At 48.6% G+C, this 23,158-nt stretch overlaps 1 protein-coding gene across 6 annotated transcripts in view; it reads left to right on the top strand.

Annotated features, from left to right (window-relative positions):
• Positions 1–23,158, top strand: part of LOC140481630 (heat shock 70 kDa protein 12B-like) — a 168,158-nt gene that overhangs the window by 35,796 nt on the left and 109,204 nt on the right. For 2 of the 6 annotated variants that reach the window (XM_072578128.1, XM_072578138.1), the window contains one exon: positions 2,953–3,056. The exons of 1 other annotated variant lie outside the window; for it this stretch is intronic. In XM_072578128.1, coding sequence (XP_072434229.1) covers positions 2,953–3,056 — 104 coding nt within the window. Of the gene's footprint in view, positions 1–2,427; positions 2,800–2,952; positions 3,057–17,671; positions 17,781–23,158 lie in introns of those variants that run through there. 3 more of the 6 variants (XM_072578169.1, XM_072578146.1, XM_072578156.1) reach the window with 3 other exon arrangements.

The raw sequence follows: 23,158 nt of genomic DNA on the forward strand, positions 1-23,158 counted from the left end.
CTCACCCTCCTCCCAGCCTCCCTAACCCTCCCTCACCCTCCTCCCAAACTCCCTCACCCTCCTCCCAGTCTCACTCACCCTCCTTTCAGTCTCCCTCACCCTCCTCCCAAACTGCCTCACCCTCCTCCCAAACTCCCTCACCCTCCTCTCAGTCTCCCTCACCCTCCTCCCAGTCTCACTCACCCTCCTTTCAGTCTCCCTCACCCTCCTCCCAAACTGCCTCACCCTCCTCACAGTCTCCCTCACCCTCCTCCCAGTCTCCCTCACCCTCCTCACAGTCTCCCTCCGCCCTCCTCCCTATCTCCCTCACCATGACCCTGAGTTGCTTGTCTGCCGTTCCTGAATTGGAGGGAGATTGTGATCATGTCGGAGACGAGGTTGAGGAGATTTACCGAGATGGTGCCTGGGCTGGAGAGTTTCAGATGGGGGGAGATCTCGGGAGGTTGTTTCCGTTTGTGGGCATCATCCCTGTATACCGGGTGCATGTTGAAGACGGGGCTGCGGGGGAATTTCTTCCCACAGACGGGAGTGAATCTAGGATTTTTCCCATGAAGTTCTGTCGAGGCTGGGTCATTGAATATATTCAAGGCTGAGATAGACAGATTGTTTCTCAGGAATTAAGAGTTAAAGGGGCAAGGCTGGAAGGTGGGGGTGAGGACCATCAGACCAGCCATGATCTTACTGAACGGTACAGCAGACTCGATGGGCTGAATGGCCTTCTTCTGTTTCACTGGTGGAGTATGGAGGAGGCTGGGATCGCTGTGAAGTGTCATATCTCTCTGGCAGCTCAGTTCTCACACAAGCCATTACCTCTCCTGCCCTTTTTAAATGTTTTCCCTCTCACCTTAAAAATATGCCCCCTAGTTTTGAAACTCCCCCCACCCCAATGGAAAAGACATTTGCTATTCACCTTTGCTATGGCCCCAATGATTTAATAAACCTCTATAAGGACACACCTCAGCCTCTGACACTCTGCTGAAAAAAAGTCCCAGCCTATCGAGTCTAACTTTGTAACTCAAACCCTTCATTCCTGGAGGCGTCCCGGTAAATGTTTTCTACACCCTCTCCAGTTTAATAATCACCTTCCTATAACAGGGTGATCAGACCTGGACTTAGTACTCCCGAAGCAGCCTCACCCTCCTCCCAGCCTCCCTCACCCTCCTCCCAATCTTCCTCACCCTCCTCCCAGTCTCCCTCATCCTCCTCCCAGTCTCCCTCACCCTCCTCCCAGTCTCCCTCACCCTCCTCCCAGTCTCCCTCACCCTCCTCCCAGCCTCCCTCACCCTCCTCCCAATCTTCCTCACCCTCCTCCCAGCCTCCCTCACCCTCCTCCCAGTCTCCCTCACCCTCCTCCCAGTCTCCCTCACTCTCCTCCCAATCTTCCTCACCCTCCTCCCAATCTTCCTCACCCTCCTCCCAGTCTCCCTCATCCTCCTCCCAGCCTCCCTCATCCTCCTCCCAGCCTCCCTCACCCTCCTCCCAGTCTCTCTCATCCTCCTCCCAATCTTCCTCACCCTCCTCCCAATCTTCCTCACCCTCCTCCCAGTCTCCCTCACCCTCCTCCCAATCTTCCTCACCCTCCTCCCAGTCTCCCTCATCCTCCTCCCAGTCTCTCTCATCCTCCTCCCAGTCTCTCTCATCCTCCTCCCAATCTTCCTCACCCTCCTCCCAGTCTCCCTCATCCTCCTCCCAGTCTCCCTCACTCTCCTCCCAATCTCCCTCACCCTCCTCCCAATCTCCCTCACACTCCTCCCAGTCTCCCTCACCCTCCTGTACATGACATGACATCCCAACTCCGATACTCAAGGGACTGAGTAATGAAGGTAAGTGTGCCAAACGCCTTCTGAACCACCCTGTCTACCTGTGACACAAACTTTGAATAATTATGTACCTGAACTGCTTGGTCTCTCCATTCAGTAACACTCCATCGGACCTTACCATTAAGTGTATAAGTCCTGCTAAGATTTGCTTTCCCAAAATGCAGCACCTCGCATTTATTTCAATTAAACTCCATCTGCCACTTCTCAGCCCATTGGCCCATCTGGTCCAGATCCTGTTGTAATCTGAGGTAACCCTCTTCGCTGTCCACTGCACCTCCAATTTTGGTGTCATCTGCAAACTTACTAACTGTACCTCTTATGCTCTCATCCAAATCATTGATGTAAATGACAAACAAAGTGGACTCAGCACCATCCCCTCAGATCTCCCCTTTAAAGCAGCTCCTTCCCTTTCTCGCTCACAGTTCAAAATTAAAAAACCCGTGAAAAAAACATGTTCTTTATGAGTTTGCACCTGGATTTCACCATGAGGTATATCACACACAGACAACAACCCAGCACACTCACATCCATTCACCCTCACTCTCCCCGACAGAATCTTTTATCATCTCTTCAATCCTTAATTCATTTCTTCTTTTTGCATTACAAGGCATCGAATGAGAGATAGAATCCCTCCAGTGTGGCCCTTCGGCCCAACAAGTCCGTGCCAACCCTCCGAAGAGTAACCCACCCAGACCCATTCCCCTACCTTATAGTTAGCCCTGACTAATGAGCCTAACCTACACATCCCCGAACACGACGGGAACTTTAGCGTGGCCAATCCACCTGACCTGCACATCTTTGGACTGTGGGAGGACACCAGAGCACCCGGAAGAAACCCACGCAGACACGGGGAGAACGTGCAAACTCCACACAGACAGTCGCCTGAGGCTGGAATCGAACCCAGGTCCCTGGTGCTGAGTGACAGCAGTGCTAACCCACTGAGCCACCGTGCTCAGTGGTTGAATCAAAAGACTCCCAAGTGAGCAGGCTGTTTTTGTTTGAGTTTTTAACATTTTAATTAATGCCAGCAAATCATTGTCAGTTGAGATCAATGTTTCATTGCAGCCATGTCTGACATACATCGCAACATGCTGAAGAACCAGCAATAATCCCAAGGTCTCCTTTTCCATAGCAGGAAGCTCGAGCGGGATCAGTGTGATGAAGACCACGAGCAGGATGAAGCAGAGAGTGACACAAGATCCACGGCACCGAAACAGACCACAACATTCCGTTTCAGTAAAACTGGCTCAAATACTCTCATGATTTCCTCACAATTTTCCAACCATTCTGACTATCCCAAACTGCATGGAGATTAAAGTTGACCCCCCCCCCCCCCGATTAATGTACTGCCTTTGCACCTCCATTCTATATCTTCCATGTCCTTTTCCACAGTAAATACTGATGCAAAATACTGGTTTAGTAACTCCCCCATCTCCTGCAGCTCCACACAAAGGCTGCCTTGCTGATCTTTGAGGGGCCCTATTCTCTCCCTAGTTACCCTTTTGTCCGTAATGTGTTTGTAAAACCCCTTTGGATTCTCCTTAATTCTATTTGCCAAAGCTATCTCATGTCCCCTTTTTGCCCTCCTGATTTCCCTCTTAAGTATACTCCTACTGCCTTTATACTCTTCTAAGGATTCACTCGATCTATCCTGTCTATACCTGATATATGTGTCCTTCTTTTTCTTAACCAAACCCTCAATTTCTTTAGTCATCCAGCATTCCCTATACCTACCAACCTTCCCTTTCACCCTGACAGGAATATACTTTCTCTGGATTCTCGTTATCTCATTTCTGAAGGCTTCCCATTTTCCAGCCGTCCCTTTACCTGCGAACATCTGCCTCTAATCAGCTTTTGAAAGTTCTTGCCTAATACCGTCAAAATTGGCCTTTCTCCAATTTGGAGCTTCAACTTTTAGATCTGGCCTATCTTTTTCCTTTATTATTTTAAAACGAATAGAATTATGGTCACTGGCCCCAAAGTGCTCCTCCACTGACACCTCAGTCACCTGCCCTGCCTTATTTCCCAAGAGTAGGTCAAGTTTTGCACCTTCTCTAGTAGGTACATTCACAAACTGAATCAGAAAATTGTCTCGTACACACTAAAGAAATTCCTCTCCATCTAAACCTTTAACACTATGGCAGTCCCAGTTGATGTTTGGAAAGTTAAAATCCTCTCCATAACCACCCTATTATTCTTACAGATAGCTGAGATCTCCTTACAAGTTTGTTTCTCAATTTCCCTCTGACTATTAGGGGGTCTCTAATACAATCCCAATAAGGTGATCATCCCTTTCTTATTTCTCAGTTCCCCCCAAATAACGTCCCTGGATGTATTTCTGGGAATATCCTCCCTCAGTACAGCTGTAATGCTATCCCTTATCAAAAATGACACTCCCCCTCCTCTCTTGCCTCCCTTTCTATCCTTCCTGTAGCATTTGTATCCTGGAACATTAAGCTGCCAGTCCTGCCCATCCCTGAGCCATGTTTCTGTAATTGCTGTGATATCCCAGTCCCATGTTCCTAACCATGCCCTGAGTTCATCTGCCTTCCCTGTTAGGCCCCTTGCATTGAAATAAATGCAGTTTAATTTATCAGTCCTACCTTGTTCTCTGCTTTATTCCTTCCTGCCCTAACTCTTTGACTCGCTCCCTTTTCCAACTGTACCATTCTCAGATCGATCTCTTTCCTCACTATCTCCCTGGGTCCCACCCCCCACACCTTACTAGTTTAAATCTTCCTGGGCAGTTCTAGCCAATCTCCCTGCCAGTATATTAGTCCCCTTCCAATTCAGGTGCAATCCGTCCTTCTTGTACAGGTCACTTCTACCCCAGAAGAGATTCCAATGATCCAAAAATGTGAATCCTTCCCCCATACACCAGCTCCTCAGCCATGCATTCATCTGCTCTAACCTACCCTCACTGGTTTGTAGCACCAGGAGTAATCCAGATATTGCTACTCTCAAGGGCCTCCTTTTTAAATTCCGGCCTAACTCTCACTACTCTCCCTTCGTACATCATTCGACTGTGGGAGGGAACCCACGCAGACACAGTGAGAACGTGCAAACTCCACACAGACAGCTGGCCGAGGGTGGGATCGAACTGGGGTCCCTGATGCTGTGGGACAGCAGTGCTAGCCACCGAGCCACTGTGCCTACCAGTGTTGGCGCCCCTGATATTTCTTACCTCCACCCATCGACATCATCAGATCTGAGCTCATTCCTTGCCGTCATACTTACTCCATGCATACCAACAATGCTGTTTCACCACCCTTTCCTTCCTGCCTCTCCTTGTGAAAATCACATACCCCTGAATATTTAGTTCCTAGCTTTGATCTCCTTGTAAACTGCATCTTTGTCATGGCTATAAGATCAAACCCATTATCCTGTATTTGTGCAACAAACACAATGTACATGCCAATAATAAAGAGTCACCCAGTTTGGAGTTTTGATCTGATTTTTCTCCCCCAGCTGGTTTTCTCTATTTGGACACTCAATCCTATCCAGTACCACTCTGGGTATCATTATCCAACAGGAGAAAGGGAGGACTGCAGATGCTGGAGATCCGAGGCGAGAGTGTGATGCTGGAAAAGCGCAGCAGGTCAGGCAGCATCCGAGGAGCTGGAGAATCGACATTTCGGGCAAAAGCCCTTCATCAGGAAATGAGGCTTTTGCCTGAAACGTCGATTCTCCTGCTCCTTGGATGCTGCCTGACCTGCTGTGCTTTTCCAGCACCACTCTAACCTTGACTCCCATCATCGCCCTGTGAGTTCACCTCTCCCAAACCCGAGGCACCTGATTCGCCAGGACATTGGTCCCAGCTCAGATCAAGTGAAGTCCATTCCTCCTGAACTGCCCTCTTCTGGCCCAGTACATAAATGCCAGTGTCCCATGTGATTGGGACTTTGGTGGTCCTGCATTGTAATTTAAAACCTCATTATCAAAATCTTCAGCTAAGCCTCCCTTCCCAGTCATAGCATTGTAGAGTCATCCAGCACAGAAACAGCCCCTTCGGTCCGACCAGTCCATGCTGAACAGAATCCCAAAAGGAACTAATCCCACCTGCCTGCTCCTGGCCCATATCCCTCCAACCCCTTCCTAGTCATATACCCATCCAAATATCTTTTAAACGTTGTAACATCCAACACTTTCTCTGGCAGTTCATTCCACACATGAACCATCCTTTGTGTAAAAGATTTGCCCCTCATGTCTTTTATTAAATCTCTCTTCCCTTACCTTAAAAATACACCCTCCCTCAACTTGAAAATCCCTCATCCCAGGGAAAAGACCTTGTCTATATACCCTATCCATGCCCCTCATGATTTTACCAACCTCTATAAGGTCACCCCTCAACTTCCTTTGCTCCAGGGAAAAAATTCCCATCCTAATCCAAGATGGAGGACAGGAAAAATTTCTGGCTGTAAGAGCTGCTCCTTTTTTTGAGGTATTTTAGGTGTTGGAGGTGATTTCCTCGAATTCCAGGAGCAGCAATTACTGTTTTATATGCTGTTGCATTGTTTTGGAACTTTGGAGAAAAAAAGTCAAAATAACAACAGTTTAACAGGGAGAAGAGCAGACAAAGGAAGCACATGGTGAGGACAGTGCAGGAGAGAGAGAGCAAGACAACCTGCACAGTCACTGCCTTTGCTGTTTGAATTCATGTGTCGCTGGACATCGGAGTGCATCTGGGAAAATTAACAAACTGTGAATTTCACAACTAATCTTGGAGGAACCGGTTTGGGCGAAGTTCCCAACACAGAATCAGATAAGTTAATTGTTGTTTTAAGTCTGTCCAAGAGAAAGGCTGTATTAGTGAGTACAGTGGGTTCCATCTTGATTATATGTTTTTGGAGATAAATCTCTTGATTAAACTTAAAATATAAGCCATAGCTATTAATTTAACCTGGTGCAGTGTTTTGTAGAGGAATAAGACGGTGTTATTTTCTGGGTCTGTAGATTGTGAAGGAGCAAAAATGGCCTTTGCAGTGATATGTACTTCTTGTCAGAGAGTTTAAGGGTTACTGCGGATTATATCTGCCATAAATCATGTTGGATGCGAATCTTATCAGATCGAGTGGATTGGTTGGAGAAACAGATAGAAGTGATGAGGAATTTGCAACAGCAACAGTATTGATGGATGGCAGTTACAGGAAGTGGGGAAAGTCTCAGATACAGTCACATAGATGGGTTAACTCCAGGAAGGGTAAGAGAGGTCGGCACCTAGAGCAGGAGTCTTTTGTGGATATACCCATTTCAAACAGGTATGCTGTTTTGGAAAATGTAGGGAATGATGGATTCTCAGGGGAACGTAGCCTCTGGCACGGAGCCTGTCCCCGCTACTCAGAAGGGAAGGGTGGAGAAGAGCAGAGCAATAATAATTGGGGACTCGATAGTTTGGGGCACAGATAGGCGGTTTTGTGGGAACGAGAGAGACTCACGTTTGGTATGTTGCCTCCCAGGTGCAAGGGTACGTGATGTCTCTGATCGTGTTTTCCGGGTCCTTAAGGGGGAGGGGGAGCAGCCTGAAGTCGTGGTCCATATTGGCACCAATGACATAGGTAGGAGGAGGGCTGAGGATGTTAGACAGGCTTTTAGGGAGCTAGGTTGGAAGCTCAGAGTTAGAACGAACAGAGTTGTTGTCTCTGGTTTGTTACCCGTGCCACGTGATAGAGAGTCGAGGAATAGGGAGAGAGAAGAGTTAAATGCGTGGCTACAGGGATGGTGCAGGAGGGAGGGATTTCGGTACTTGGATAACTGGGGTTCTTTCTGGGGAAGGTGGGACCTCTATAAACAGGATGGTCTGCACCTGAACCTGAGGGGCACCAGTATCCTTGGGGGGAGGTTTGCTAGTGCTCTTGGGGGGGGGTTAAACTAACTCTGCAGGGGCATGGGAACCCAGACTGTAGCTTTAGGGTGCAGGACCTGGAGTGTAGGGAGGTTAGGAATATGGCATCAATCTTAAAGGAGGGTGCCTGTAAACAGAAGAGTGGCTTGAAGTGTGTATACTTTAATGCCAGAAGTATACGAAATAAGGTAGGTGAACTCGCAGCGTAGGTTGGTACCTGGGACTTCGATGTTGTGGCTATTACGGAGACATGGCTAGATCAGGGACAGGATTGGCTGTTGCAGGTTCCAGGGTTTAAATGTTTTAGTAGGGTCAGAGGTGGGGGCAAAAGAGGGGGTGTGTGGCTTTGCTTGTCAAAGATAGTATTACAGCGGTGGAAAGGAAGATGGACGAAGATTTGCCATCTGAGGTAGTTTGGGTTGAGGTTAGGAATAGGAGAGGTGAGATCACCCTGTTAGGAGTCTTTTACAGGCCTCCTAATAGTCCTAGAATCGTTGAAGAAAGGATTGCGAAGATGATTCAGGAGAAGAGTGACAGTAATAGGGTGATTGTTATGGGAGACTTTAACTTTCCTGATATTGATTGGGAAAGCTATAGCTCAAGTTCGTTAGATGGGTCAGTGTTTGTGCAATGTGTGCAGGAGAGTTTCCTGACACAATATGTAGATAAGCCAACAAGAGGTGAGGCCATACTGGATTTGGTTCTGGGTAACGAACCAGGCCAGGTATTAGAACTAGAGGTAGGTGAGCACTTTGGGGACAGTGACCACAATTCGGTGATTTTTACTCTAGTGATGGAGAGGGATAAGTGTGTACTACAGGGCAAGAGTTATAGCTGGGGGCAGGGAAATTATGATGCGTTGAGGCGTGACTTAGGATGTGTGGATTGGAAAAGTAGATTCCAAGGCAAGAGCGTAATTGATATGTGGAACTTGTTCAAGGAGCAACTATTGAGTGTCCTTGATAAGTACGTACCTATCAGGCAGGGAGGAAAGGGTCGTGTGAGGGAGCCGTGGTTTAATAAGGAGTTGGAATCCCTTGTTAAATGGAAGAGGGCGGCCTTTGTAAAGATGAGGCGTGAAGGTTCAATAGGGGCGATTGAGAGTTATAAGGTAGCCCGGAAGGACCTGAAGAGAGAGCTAAGAGCAGCAAGGAGGGGACATGAAAGGTCCTTAGTTGGTAGGATTAGGGAAAACCCTAAGGCTTTCTATAGGTATGTTAGGAATAAAAGAATGACTAGGGAAGGAATAGGTCCAATCAAGGATAGTAATGGGAAGTTGCGTGTGGAGGCTGAAGAGATTGGGGAGGCGCTGAATGAATACTTTTCGTCAGTATTCACTCAGGAACAGGACATTGTTGTCGATATAAATACTGAGGCACGAATAAGTAGAATGGATGGCTTTGAGATATGTAGAGAAGAGGTGTTGGAAATTCTGGCAAGGGTGAAAATAGATAAGTCCCCTGGGCCTGATGGCATTTATCCTAGGATTCTCTGGGAAGCAAGGGAGGAGATTGCAGAGCCATTGGCCTTGATTTTTGTGTCCTCTTTGTCGACAGGAGTAGTGCCAGAGGACTGGAGGCTAGCAAACGTGGTTCCCTTGTTCAAGAAGGGGAGTAGGGATAATCCTAGTAACTATAGGCCAGTGAGTCTCACTTCTGTTGTGGGCAAAGTCTTAGAGAGAATTGTAAGGGATAGGATTTATGCACATCTGGATAAGAATGATGTGATCAAGGATAGTCAGCATGGTTTTGTGAAGGGCAGGTCGTGCCTCACAAACCTTATTGAATTCTTTGAGAAGGTGACTAAGGAGGTAGATGAGGGGAAAGCGGTAGATGTGGTATATATGGATTTTAGTAAGGCGTTTGATAAGGTCCCCCATGGTAGGCTACTGCAGAAAATACAGAGATATGGCATTGAGGGTGAGTTGGAGGTTTGGATTAGGAATTGGCTCTCTGGAAGAAGACAGAGGGTAGTAGTTGATGGCAAAGGTTCATCTTGGAGTGCCGTCACTAGCGGTGGTCCGCAAGGATCTGTTTTGGGACCATTGCTGTTTGTCATTTTTATAAATGACCTGGAGGAAGGGTTAGAAGGTTGGGTGAGCAAGTTTGCGGATGATACGAAAGTCGGAGGAGTTGTAGACAGTGAGGAAGGATGTGGAAGGTTACAGCGGGATATAGAGAAGCTGCAGAGCTGGGCAGAAAGGTGGCAAATGGAGTTCAATGTAGCTAAGTGTGAAGTGATTCACTTTGGTAAGAGTAATAAAAAGATGGATTACTGGGCTAATGGTAGACTACTTGGTAGTGTGGAAGAGCAGAGGGATCTTGGTGTCCATGTACACAGATCTCTGAAAGTTGCCACCCAGGTAAATAGTGCAGTGAAGAAGGCATATGGCGTACTGGCTTTTATTGGTAGAGGAATTGAGTTCCGGAGTCCTGAGGTCATGCTGCAGTTGTATAAGACTCTGGTGCGGCCGCATCTGGAATATTGTGTACAGTTTTGGTCGCCATACTATAGGAAGGATGTGGAGGCACTGGAACGGGTGCAGAGGAAGTTTACCAGGATGTTGCCTGGTATGGTAGGAAGATCCTATGAGGAAAGGCTGAGGCACTTGGGGTTGTTTTCATTGGAGAAAAGAAGGTTTAGGGGTGACTTGATAGAGGTGTACAAGATGATTAGGGGGTTAGATAGGGTTGACAGTGAGAACCTTTTTCCACGTATGGAGTCAGCTATTACAAGGGGGCATAGCTTTAAATTAAGGGGGGGTAGATATAGGACTGATGTTAGGGAAGGTTCTTCACTCAGCGAGTTGTAAGTTCATGGAATGCCCTGCCAGTAGCAGTAGTGGACTCTCCCTCTTTATGGGTATTTAAGCGGGCATTGGATAGGTATATGGAGGATAGTGGGTTAGTGTAGGTTAGGTGGGCTTTGATCGGCGCAACATCGAGGGCTGAAGGGCCTGTACTGCGCTGTATTCTTCTATGTTCTATGTTCTATGTTCTAACAGCCAAGTTTCTGGTAAAGAGACTGGCTGTAATGCAACGAGTGGTACGTCGGCTTCCAAGAGATCAATTGTGTTAGGGGATTCTGTAGTCAGAGGTACAGACAGATATTTCTGTGGCCAGCAGAGAAAAATCAGAATGGTGTGTTGTTTCCCTGGTGCCAGGATCAAGGATGTCTCAGAGAGGGTGCAGAATGTTCTCACGGGGGAGAGGGGCCAGCAAGAGGTCATTGTCCACATTGGAACCAACGGTATAGGAAGGGAAAAGGTTGAGATTCTGAAGGGACATTATAGAGAGTTAGGCAGGAATTTAAAAAGGAAGTCCTCAAGGGTAGTAATATCTGGATTACTCCCAGTGCTACGAGCTAGTGAGGGCAGGAATAGGAGGATAGAGCAGATGAATGTATGGCTGGGGAGCTGGTGTATGGGTGAAGGATTCACAAGAAGGACGGATTGCACCTAAATTGGATGGGGACTAATATACTGGCAGGGAAATTTGCTAGAGCTGCTCGGGTGGATTTAAACTAGTAAGGTGGGGGGGCGAGTGGGCCCCAGGGAGATAGTGAGGAAAGAGATCGATCTGAGACGGGTACAGCTGAGAACAGAAGTGAATCAAACAGTCAGGGCAGGCAGGGACAAGGTAGGACTAATAAATTAAACTGCATTTATTTCAATGCAAGGGGCCTAACAGGGAAGGCAGATGAACTCAGGGCATGGTTAGGAACATGAGACTGGGATATCATAGCAATTACAGAAACATGGCTCAGGGATGGACAGGACTGGCAGCTGAATGTTCCAGGATACAAATGCTACAGGAAGGATAGAAAGGGAGGCAAGAGAGGAGGGGGAGTGGCGGTTTTGATAAGGGATAGCATTACAGCTGTGTTGGGGAGGATATTCCTGGGAATGCATCCAGGGACGTTATTTGGGTGGAACTGAGAAAGAAGAAAGGGCTGATCACCTTATTGGGATTGTATTATAGACCCCCCCCAATAGTCAGAGGGAAATTGAGAAACAAACTTGTAAGGAGATCTCAGCTATCTGTAAGAATAATAGAGTGGTTATGGAGGGGATTTTAACTTTCCAAACATCGACTGGGACTGCCATAGAGTTAAAGGTTTAGATGGAGAGGAATTTCTTAAGTGTGTACAAGACAATTTTCTGATTCGGTATGTGGATGTACCGACTAGAGAAGGTGCAAAACTTGACCTACTCTTGGGAAATAAGGCAGGGCAGGTGACTGAGGTGTCAGTGGGGAAGCACTTTGGGGCCAGCGACCGTAATTCTGTTCGTTTTAAAATAGTGATGGAAAAGGATAGACCAGATCTAAAAGTTGAAGTTCTAAATTGGAGAAAGGCCAATTTTGACGGTATTAGGCAGGAACTTTCGAAAGCTGATTAGAGGCAGATGTTCGCAGGTAAAGGGACGGCTGGAAAATGGGAAGCCTTCAGGAATGAGATAACGAGAGTCCAGAGAAAGTATATTCCTGTCAGGGTGAAAGGGAAGGCTGGATGACTAAAGGGAAGGCTGGATGACTAAAGAAATTGAGGGTTTGGTTTAGAAAAAGAAGGAATCATATGTAAGGTATAGACAGGATAGATCGAGTGAATCCTTAGAAGAGTATAAAGGCAGTAGGAGTACACTTAAGAGGGAAATCAGGAGAGCAAAAAGGGGGCATGAGATAGCTTTGGCAAATAGAATTAAGGAAAATCAAAGAGTTTTTACAAATACATTAAGGACAAAAGGTAACTAGGGAGAGAATAGGGCCCCTCGAAGATCAGCAAGGCAGCCTTTGTGTGGAGCCACAGAAAACGGGGGAGATACTAAATGAATATTTTGCATCAGTGTTTACTGTGGAAAAGGATATGGAAGATATAGACTGTAGGGAAATAGATGGTGACATCTTGCAAAAGTGTCCAGATTACAGAGGAGGAAGTGCTGGATGTCTTGAAACGGTTAAAGGTGGATAAATCCCCAGGACCTGATCAGGTGTACCCGAGAACACTGTGGGAAGCTAGAGAAGTGATTGCTGGGTCTCCTCCTGAGATATTTGTATCATCGATAGTCATAGGTGAGGTGCTGGAAGACTGGAGTTGGCAAATGTGCCACTGTTTAAGAAGGGCGGTAAAGACAAGCCAGGGAACTATAGACCAGGGAGCCTGACCTCAGTGGTGGGCAAGTTGTTGGAGGGAATCCTGAGGGACAGGATGTACATGTATTTGGAAAGGCAAGGAATGATTCGGGATAGTCAACATGGCTTTGTGTGTGGGAAATCATGTCTCACAAACTTGATTAAGTTTTTTGAAGAAGTAACAAAGAGGATTGATGAGTACAGAGCAGTAGATGTGATCGATATGGACCTCAGTAAGGCGATCGACCAAGGCTCCCCATGGGAGACTGGTTAGCAAGGTTAGATCTCATGGAATACAGGGAGAACTAGCCATTTGGATACAGAACTGGCTCAAAGGTAGAAGACAGAGGGTGGTGGTGGAGGGTTGGTTTTCAGATTGGAGGCCTGTGACCAGTGGAGTGCCACAAGGATCGGGGCTGGGTCCTCTACTTTTTGTCAATTACATAAATGATTTGGATGTGAGCATAAGAGGTAGTTAGTAAGTTTGCATATTACACCAAAATTGGAGGTGTAGTGGACAGCGAAGAGGGTTACCTCAGACTACAACAGGATCTGGTCCAGATGGGCCAATGGGCTGAGAAGAGGCAGATGGAGTTTAATTCAGATAAATGCGAGGTGCTGCATTTTGGGAAAGCAAATCTTAGCAGGACTTGTACACTTAATGGTAAGGTCCTAGAGAGTGTTGCTGAACAAAGAGACCTTGAGGTGTAGGTTCATATCTCCTTGAAAGTGGAGTTGCAGGTAGATAGGATAGTGAAGAAGGCGTTGGTATGCTTTCCTTTATTGGTCAGAGTATTGAGTACAGGAGTTGGGAGGTCATGTTGCGGCTGTACAGGACATTGGTCAGGCCACTGTTGGAATATTGTGTGCAATTCTGGTCTCCTTCCTATCGGAAAGATGTTGTGAAACTTGAAAGGATTCAGAAAAGATTTACAAGGATGTTGCCAGCGTTGGAAGATCTGAGCTACAGGGAGAGGGCTGAACAGGCTGGGGCTGTTTTCCCTGGAGCGTCGGAGGCTGAGGGGTGACTTTATAGAGGTTTACAAAATTATGAGGGGCATGGATAGGATAAATAAACAAAGTCTTTTCCCTGGGATCAGGGAGTCCAAAACTAGAGGGCATAGGTTTAGGGTGAGAGAGGAAAGATATAAAAGAGACCTAAGGGGTAACCTTTTCACAAAGAGAGTGGTACGTGTATGGAATGAGCTGCTAGAGGATATGGTGGAGGCTGGTACAATTGCAACATTTAAAAGGCATTTGGATGGGTATATGAATAGGAAGGGTTTGGAGGGATATGGGCCGGGTGCTGGCAGGTGGGACTAGATTGAGTTGGGATATCTGGTCGGCATGGACAGGTTGGACCGAAGGATCTGTTTCCATGCTGTACATCTCTATGACTCTATGACTCTATCCAGCCTCTCTCAAACCCTCCATTCTCGGACACATCCTGTTAAAAAATTTCTGAAATCTCCTCAGTTTAATAATATCCTTTCTGTAACAGGGCGACCAGAACTGGTCACAGTATTCCAGAACAGGCCTCACCAATGTCCTGTACAATCTCAACGGGACATCCCAACCCCTGTACTCTAAGGGTTGAGCAATAAAGTCAAGTTAAGTGCTGAATGCCTTCTGAACCACCCAGTCTACCTGTGACACAAACTTCAAAGAACCATGTACCTGCACCCCTAGGTCTCTCTGTTCTATAGCACTACCCAGGGCCCTAGCGCTAACACAGTGTTAGTACCAAGATGCAATGGATAGTCGAGATGCACAGTTCGGAATGAGGTGGCTTCAATAATGGGGGTAAGACCGGTTGTAGGGGTTGGGGCGATGGTTGAAGGTAGAGCCAGAATGGGAGGAGAGATGTCATTGGCCACCTCACTGAGATCTCCCAAGACCATGATATTGATGTGATCATCCACAACAATCCCAGAGAGTCAAAAGCTTTGCTCACAACAGACAGGTTAAAGGAAATTTCCTCACAGGGCGTGGGACCAATTGAATAGCATTCTCAAAGACACTCAATAGGCCAAGTGGTCTCCCATTATTTTGTTCCTTTAGAATTCCCATCCTCCCTTTCAAATCCCACATCAACAATCCCCTAAAGCCTTGCTCCCTTCAAGACCCCTGCCCTCCTCCAATTCTGCACACGGGGTTTGCCCAGAATTGATAATTGTGCCTGCAAGTAGTCTCAGCCTCAAATTCTCACTCCAATCCTCTCCACCTCTCTCTCTCTCACAGTATCTCTCTCGCTCACTGTCTCTCTCTCTCTCTCATTGTCTCGCTCACTGTCTCTATCTCTCTCTCACTGCCTCTCTCTCTCTCACTCACACTGCCTCTCTCTCGCTCACTGTCTCCCTCTCTCTCTCTCACTCTCTCTCTCTTTCTCTCACTCTCTCTCTCTCTCTCACTCTCTCTCTCTCGCTCACTCTCTCTCTCTAATTCACTGTTGCTCTCACACAATCACTATCTCTCTCTCTCTCTGTCTGTCTCTGGGTCACTCTCTCTCTCTGGGTTTCTTTCTCTCTCTCTCTCTCACTGTTTTTCTCTCTCTCACTGTCTCTCTCTTACACACAATCACTGTCTTTCTCTCTCTCTTTCACTGTCTCTCTCTCTCTCGTGCTTTTTCCCTCTCTCTCTCTTTTCCACTTTCTCTTTTACTGTCTCTTTCTCTCTCTCACTCAGTCTCTCTCTCTCTCTCTTTCTTTCTCACCCTCTCTACCTCTTTCTCACTGTCTCTTTCTTTCTCTCTCTGTCTCTCTCTCTCACACAATTACTGTCTCTCCATCTCTCTCACTGTCTCTCTCACTCTCACTGTCAGACTGCCTCTCTCTCTCTCTCACTGTTTTTCTCTCCCTCTCTCACTCTCACACACACACTCTCATTGTGTTTTTCTCTCTCACACACACACAATCACTCTCTTTCACTGTCTCTCACATTGCCTCTCTCCCTCACTGTCTCTCTGTTTCTCTGTGTTTGTGTGTGTGTGTGTGTGTGTGTGTGTGTGTGTGCGCGCGCGTGTGTCTGTGTCACTCTCTCTCTCTGAGTTTCTCTCTCTCTCACTGTTCTTCTCTCACTGTCTCTCTCTCTCTCTCATACACAATCACTGTGTCTGTCTCCCTCTCTCACTGTCTCTCTATTTCTCACACTCTCACTATCTCTCTCTCTTTCTCACACAATCGCTGTCTCTCTCTCTCTCTCACTCACTGTCTCTCTCTCTCTCTCTCTCCCGCACACTCTCTCTTTCCCACTCTCTCTCTGTGCCCCCTCTTTAAGTTGTTCCTCTTTGCCCCAGTGTTTGTTGATCAGAGTGACTGCTGCCATAAATGGCTCCATGTGAAATTCAGATTGCTAGCTTTCATGTTAATCTGGGATATTTCACTCCATTAAAGCTGCTATGTATAACAAGCTATTGTTGGTGAGATCTGAAGGTCTGGTGACTTCAACAGGAAGGACAGCCTGGGCTGAGCATCCCACTGACAGTTAAAAATAACTTCCATGGTTTTTTTAGCTGCCCTTATGCCCTGAAGTTCTGAGATTATTTTTAAAATCTATTCACCAGATGTGGGCGTTGCTGACTGGCTCAGAATTAGTCACCTGTTGACCTTTGAGAAGGTAGAGGGTTTGAAAAATGCTGTCTGAGGATCTTTGGGGAATTCCTGTGGTGCATCTTCATCCTCTGAGCATCGGTGGTGGAGGGAGCCAATATTGACCGTGCTGGATGGGGCACTGCTCAAGGACTGTACTTTGTCCCAGACGGTCATAGAGATGTACAGCACGGAAACAGACCCTTCGGTCCAACTCATCGATGCCGACCATTAATCTAGTCCCACCTGCCAGCACTTGGCCCATATCCCTCCAAACTCTTCCTATTCATCTCATTGTCCAGAAGCCTTTTAAATGTTGTAATTGTATCAGCCTCCACCACTTCCTCTGGCAGCTCATTCCATACACGTACCACCCTCTGTGTGAAAAAGTTGCCCCTTAGGTCTCTTTTATATCTTTCCCCTCTCAACCTAAACCTATACCCTCTAGTTCTGGACTCCCCGACCCCAGGGAAAAGACTTTGCCGATTTATCCTATCCATGCCCCTCATAATTTTATAAGGTCACCCCTCAGTCTCCGAAGCTCCAGGGAAAACAGCCCCAGCCTGTTCAGCCTCTCCCTCTAGCTCAGATCCTCCAACCCTGGCAACATCTTTGTAAATCTTTTCTGAACCCTTTCAAGTTTCACAGCATCTTTCCGATAGGAAGGAGACCAGAATTGCACACAATATTCCAACAGTGGCCTGACCAATGTCCTGTCCAGCTGCAACATGGGGGTGGTAGGCTCTGTGGGTGGGGGAGTGGCCTGGGGATCGGAGCAGTTGGGTGTTTCCCTCACTATCAAGGCCTACCCCGTGAGTACCCCCTGTGTCCTGGGAGGCCAGTTCTCTGCTCAATGCCCGACTTGAAAGTTTCCAACTTACCCAGTCCACACCACGTCCTCAATAACACTCCGCCAGTGTTTCCTCAGACAAATCTCAACAGCTTAGATCACAATGTTTTGGTCAAACAAAATAAAATAAGGCTCCCTCTACACTGTCCCCATCAAACACCCCCAGGACAGGGACAGCATGGGGTTAGATACAGGGTAAAGCTCTCTCTACACTGTCCCCATCAAACACTCCCAGGACAGGGACAGCACGGGGTTAGATACAGAGTAAAGATCCCTCTACACTGTCCCCATCAAACACTCCCAGGGCAGGGACGGCACGGGGTTAGATACAGAGTAAAGCTGCTCCTACATTGAGTACTAACCCTGTCACAGGTGATAAGCTGCCTCTTGTCTCTGACTGACAGGAAGTGTGTGTTGGGAGGAGCAGCCCCTGATTGAGTGTGAATTCCTGTAGGGAGATGCCGGACTGTCCCTCGGGAACACCCTCAGCCTCCTGTGCATTCAGCACGGATATGGAACGGAAATGCAGTCTCCGTGTATTCGGGGAGGCAGGTCAGGGAGCTATTGTTCCTCAGCACGCAACCTCAAACCAACACCGCCCTGAGGAGGCAGAGATTGGCCAAGACTGGGGGGGGGGGGGGGGGGGGGGGGCGGTTAGAGACAGCCATGACCAGGAGGGGCACGAGATCAGAGAGAGAGGCCTGAGGGAGGATCGGGAGACAGCAAGTGTCAGGGAGCGAGAGTGAGAGTAACAAAGAGAGAAATAATGGGAATAACATTGAGAGACACAGAGAGAGGCTGAGAGGGACAGGGACAAAGAAAGAGATAGAGAGAGAGACAGAGAGAGAGAAAGACAGAGACTGAGAGACAGGGAGAGGGAGCGAGAGTGACCAAGATAGACAAATATTGGGAATAACATTGAGGGGGAGAGACAGTGAGGGAGGCAGATAGAGAGAGAGAGACAGACAGAGAGAGTGATACACACATGGAGAGAAAGCGGACACTGGAAGATAGAGGGACAGAGAGAGAGAGAGAGAGATTAGAATGAGAAATAGCACCAGGACAAGGAATGAGAAAGAGAGAAATAGAGAGGAGAGAATTCAGTGAAAGGAGTGCAGGCCGACTGGGAGTGAGGGAGTGGGGAAGGAGAGGGTGATGGGTGAGGGAGTGGGGAAGGAGAGGGTGATGGGTGAGGGAGTGGGGAAGGAGAGGGTGATGGGTGAGGGAGTGGGGAAGGAGAGGGTGATGGGTGAGGGAGTGGGGAAGGAGAGGGTGATGGGTGAGGGAGTGGGGAAGGAGAGGGTGATGGGTGAGGGAGTGGGGAAGGAGAGGGTGATGGGTGAGGGAGTGGGGAAGGAGAGGGTGATGGGTGAGGGAGTGGGGAAGGAGAGGGTGATGGGTGAGGGAGTGCAGTGTGAGGAATGAGGGGTGAGAGGTGTGAGTTTCTCCCCCCCCCCAGTTTCTCCCCCTCAGGTTCGCTCCCCTATTTCTCCCCCAGTTTCTACCCCCCCAGTTTCTCCCCCATTTTCTCCCCCCCCGTTTCTCCCCCCCATTTCTCCCCCAGTTTCTCCCCTAGTTTCTACCCCCAGTTTCTATCCCCCTCGTTTCTCCCCCCCATTTCTCCCCTAGTTTCTCCCCTAGTTTCTACCTCCAGTGTCTACCCCCCAGTTTCTCTCCTCAGTTTCTCCCCCCACAGTTTCTCCCACGTCTCCCCCAGTTTCTACCCCCAGTTTCTACCCCCCAGTTTCTACCCCCCCCCGTTTCTCCCCCCAGTTTCTCATCCCCCCAGTTTCTCCCACGTTTCTCCCCCTGTTTCTGCCCTAGTGTCTCACCCCCCCAGTTTCTCCCCCCATTTCTCCCCCCCCAGTTTCTCCCCCCATTTCTCCTCCCCAGTTTCTCCCCCCAGTTTCTTCACCCCGTTTCTGCCCCAGTTTCTCCCCCCCAGTTTTTCATTCCCCCCCCAGTTTCTCCTCCCATTTCTCCCCCCCAGTTTCTCCCCCCATTTCTCCCCCCCCCAGTTTCTCCCCCCCAGTTTTTCATTCCCCCCCAGTTTCTCCCACATTTCTCCCCCATTTCTCCCCTAGTGTGTCACCCCCCCAGTTTCTCTCCCCCCCCAGTTCCCAGTTTCTCCCCCGTTTCTCGACCCCCCCACCCCTATTTCTCCCTCAAGTTTCCTCCCTGTTTCTCCCCCATCTCCGTTTCTCCCTCCAGTTTTTAACTCCCCAGCCCGACCCCATTCCCACCGCCCCCCTCCCCTCCTAATTCTCCTTCCCCCGATCCCAGCCTCTGGCCTGACTGTAGGGAGCCTGTAGCTGTTAGAGTTGTACTGAGGGGTTTAATGTTTTCCAGATTGTGGCGATTTAGTTTCTCCCACTGTCGCCTGGCACCAGTCCAAGGAGGAAAAGAGAGAACACAATTACGGCCTGCCCTTTCCGAGGGACAGGGTTAACCCTTTCCTCTGCCTCGCCATGGCAACAGGGTGACAGGACCCAAAATCCCACCCTATTTCCAGCTCCTTCAATTCTGCCAACTGGGTCCGGACCACACCAGCTCAGCTAACTCCCACCCAGGGGTTACTTACTCACTCCTGGGATGTGTGTCACTGGCATTTATTGCCCGTCCCTAGTTGCCCCTTGAGAAGGTGGGGGTGAGCTGCCTTCTTGAACCGCTGCAGTCCATGTGCTGTGGGTTGACCCGCAATGCCCTGAAGGAGGGAATTCCAGGATTTTGACCCAGTGACAGGGAAGGAATGGCGATATATTTCCAAGTCAGGATGGTGAGTGGCTTGGTGGGGAACGTGCAGGGGGTGGTGTTCCCATGTACCTGCTCCCCTTGTCCTTCTGGATGGAAGTGGTCGTGGGTTTGGAAGGTACTGTCTGAGGATATTTGGTGAATTACTGCAGTGCATCTTGTAGACGGTACACACTGCTGTTACTGAGCGTTGGTAGTGGTGGGAGGGGATGTTTGTGGATGTGATGCCAATTAAGTGGGGGCTTGACTGTTAATCCACTGAGCCAGGTAATGTTCTGGGACCTAAGTTCAAATCTCCCCATGTCAGATGGTGGAATTTAATCTCAGTAAAAGTCTGGATTTAAGGGTCTAGTGTTCCATGAAATTGTCAGGAAGAGCCCATTTGTGTCACTAATGTCCTTCAGGAAAGGAATCTGCCCTCCTTACCTGGTCTGGCCTACACGTGACTCCAGACCCACAGCAACGTGGTTGACTCTTAACTACCCTCTGGGCAATTAGGGATGGGCAATAAATGCTAGGCCTAGCCAGAGATGCCCACATCCTGTGAATGAATAAGAAAAAAGGAGTGTTTTTTCCTGGATGGTGTCAAATTTGCGATCTCCTGTCGTCTCCAGGGTAGTTGGTGGTGGCGGGGTGGGGTGGGGAGTGGGCCAGTAAGAATCCAGAATTGGAAGCTGCTGTGGAGAAATGTAGGAAGACATCTCGGAGTGGTTTGGGATAGGAATGGGTCTGAGGGTGGAAGCAGGCCATTCGGCCCATTGGGTACATACTGACCCTCCGAACAGTATCCTACCCAGACCCATCCCTGCTATCCCTGTAACCCTGCATTATAGAGGTTTATAAAATTATGAGGGGCATGGATAGGATAAATAGACAAGATCTTTTCCCTGGGGTGGGGGAGTCCAGAACTAGAGGGCATAGGTTTAGGGTGAGAGGGGAAAAATTTAAAAGGGACCCAAGGGGCAACGTTTTCGCACAGAGGGTGGTACGTGTATGGAATGAGCTGCCAGAGGATGTGGTGGAGGCTGGTACAATTACAACATTTAAAAGGCATCTGGATGGGTATATGAATAGGAAGGGTTTGGAGGGATATGGGCCGGGTACTGGCAGGTGGGTCTAGATTAGGTTGGGATATCTAGTCGGCATGGACAGGTTGGGCTGAAGGGTCTGTTTCCATGCTGTACATCTCTATGACTCTAAGGAGCTGGCTACCAATCATTCAAAATAGCTACCGATTGGCCACTGAGCTGGGCCTCTCTTTGAGTCACAACAGCTTCCCAATGTGCCAGAGGGAGGGAGGGTAGGAAAAGGAAACAGCGCCTGCTGTCTGACTCTCTTACCTTGGAGGACATGCTACCCAATGTACCCACAGGCCAAGAATGGGTCTGAGCAGTCACAGGGAGAGCTCAGCACAGATAGTTCCAGCCCTGAGGTGAGTCCATCCTTGTGTAGAGAGACAGTGACCATGGTCAATGTCACAGAGAGGGGGTTTATCAGAACGATTCCAGGCCCCAGGGATTCGAGAGGAAGCTGGAGGGAGGACTGGACAGCTGGGCATGTTCAGGAGGAAGTGAGGACTGCAGATCAGAGTCGAAACGTGTGGCACTGGAAAAGCACAGTAGGTCAGGCAGCATCTGAGGAGCAGGAGGGTCATAGGCCCTTCCCTGAGAGTGCAGGTGGTTCACAGGAGATGCCATCGAGGGGCTCAAAGTCATGAAGAAAATAACAGACAATAACATGGAGGACTACCACATGAGGCTGACACTGCCGGGCAGTACAGAGAGGGGGCAGCACTGTTGCTGGTGCCATTGCTCAGGCACAGAGCTCCACCAGGTCCACAGACCCCTCTTCAGGGGAATGTCAAAGATCCCATGGCACTGCCTTGAGTTACTCCAATGGTCAGCCCAATAATTATCTCCCAGCCAATGTCACAGAGAAACTTGGAACGGGGGTAGGCCATTCAGTCCCTTGAGCCTGTTCCACCACTCAATGAGATCCTGGCTCATCTGTGGCTGAACTTCCTATACTACCCTTTGAGTGTCAAAGTGAGATTAGATTAGATTCCCTACAGTATGGAAACAGGCCCTTTGGCCCAACAAGTCCACACTGACTCTTCGAAGAGTGACCCACCCAGACCCATTTCCCTCTGACTAATGCACCTAACACTACAGGCAATTTAGCATGGCCAATTGACCTGACCTGCACATCTTTGGACTGTGGGAGGTAACCAGAGCACCCAGAGGAAACCCACGCAGACACGGGGAGAATGTGCAAACTCCACACAGACAGTCACCTGAGGCTGGAGTCGAACCTGGGTCCCTGGCGCTGAGAGGCAGTAGTGCTAACCACTGAGCCACATCCTAACGTCACTCCTGAACAGTCTGTCCCTGATTTTTAGACCACACCCCCCGATTATCTTGTCGTTTTTATCGGGAGCTTGCTTACCCCATTCCAAACAATGACAACTTCTCTGAGCGATTTCTTTCATGTGATAGTGAAAAATGCAGGCCCTGATGTTTCTCTTCGAGTCACATGGCTGCTGGAATTGGTGATGAGTGCTGACTCAGGTTTCCATGGAGATTGTACAGGGTTCTTGGCCACTAGAGGATTGTGGGTAAGTGCTTATCAGAGAGCCAGCACAGTGCAATGGGACAAATGGCCTCCCTCTATCCCATTTCATTCTGCAGTGCTGCTTTCCTGGCATTGCTCAGTGCTGATGTCATTAGCAGTGCCTGGAAAACAAGGCAGAGGGATGGTCACAGCCCAGGAAGCTCTGTTCCCAGGTCAGACCAGCACCAGTCTGAACCTCAGCCCTTGGGGGAACTGTCAATGCAGCCTCTCTGTTAATCTGAGGGATTCCAGGCCTCACACACTCTCTGGGAATGGCGAGGAACATCTGGAACTGTGTGGAAATCCAGGGCCAGGAAGACAACAGCCAAAATATCACAGAGCAGTGAGGAAGATCTTGGAGCAGTGAGGAACACTTGGAACAGTGAGGAACACTTGGAGCAGTGAGGAGTAGTTTTGGAACAGTGAGGAATATTTGGAACAGTGAGGAATATTTGGAACAGTGAGGAATAATTTTGGGAGCAGTGAGGAACATCCTAGAGCTATGAGGATTTTTTTTCGTAATCCTTAGAAACATCAACAAACAGAGAGATGTAGGTGTGTAGGTTCAC

This window comes from Chiloscyllium punctatum, chromosome 1 (genome assembly GCF_047496795.1).
Source record: "Chiloscyllium punctatum isolate Juve2018m chromosome 1, sChiPun1.3, whole genome shotgun sequence".
Lineage (NCBI taxonomy): Eukaryota > Metazoa > Chordata > Chondrichthyes > Orectolobiformes > Hemiscylliidae > Chiloscyllium > Chiloscyllium punctatum.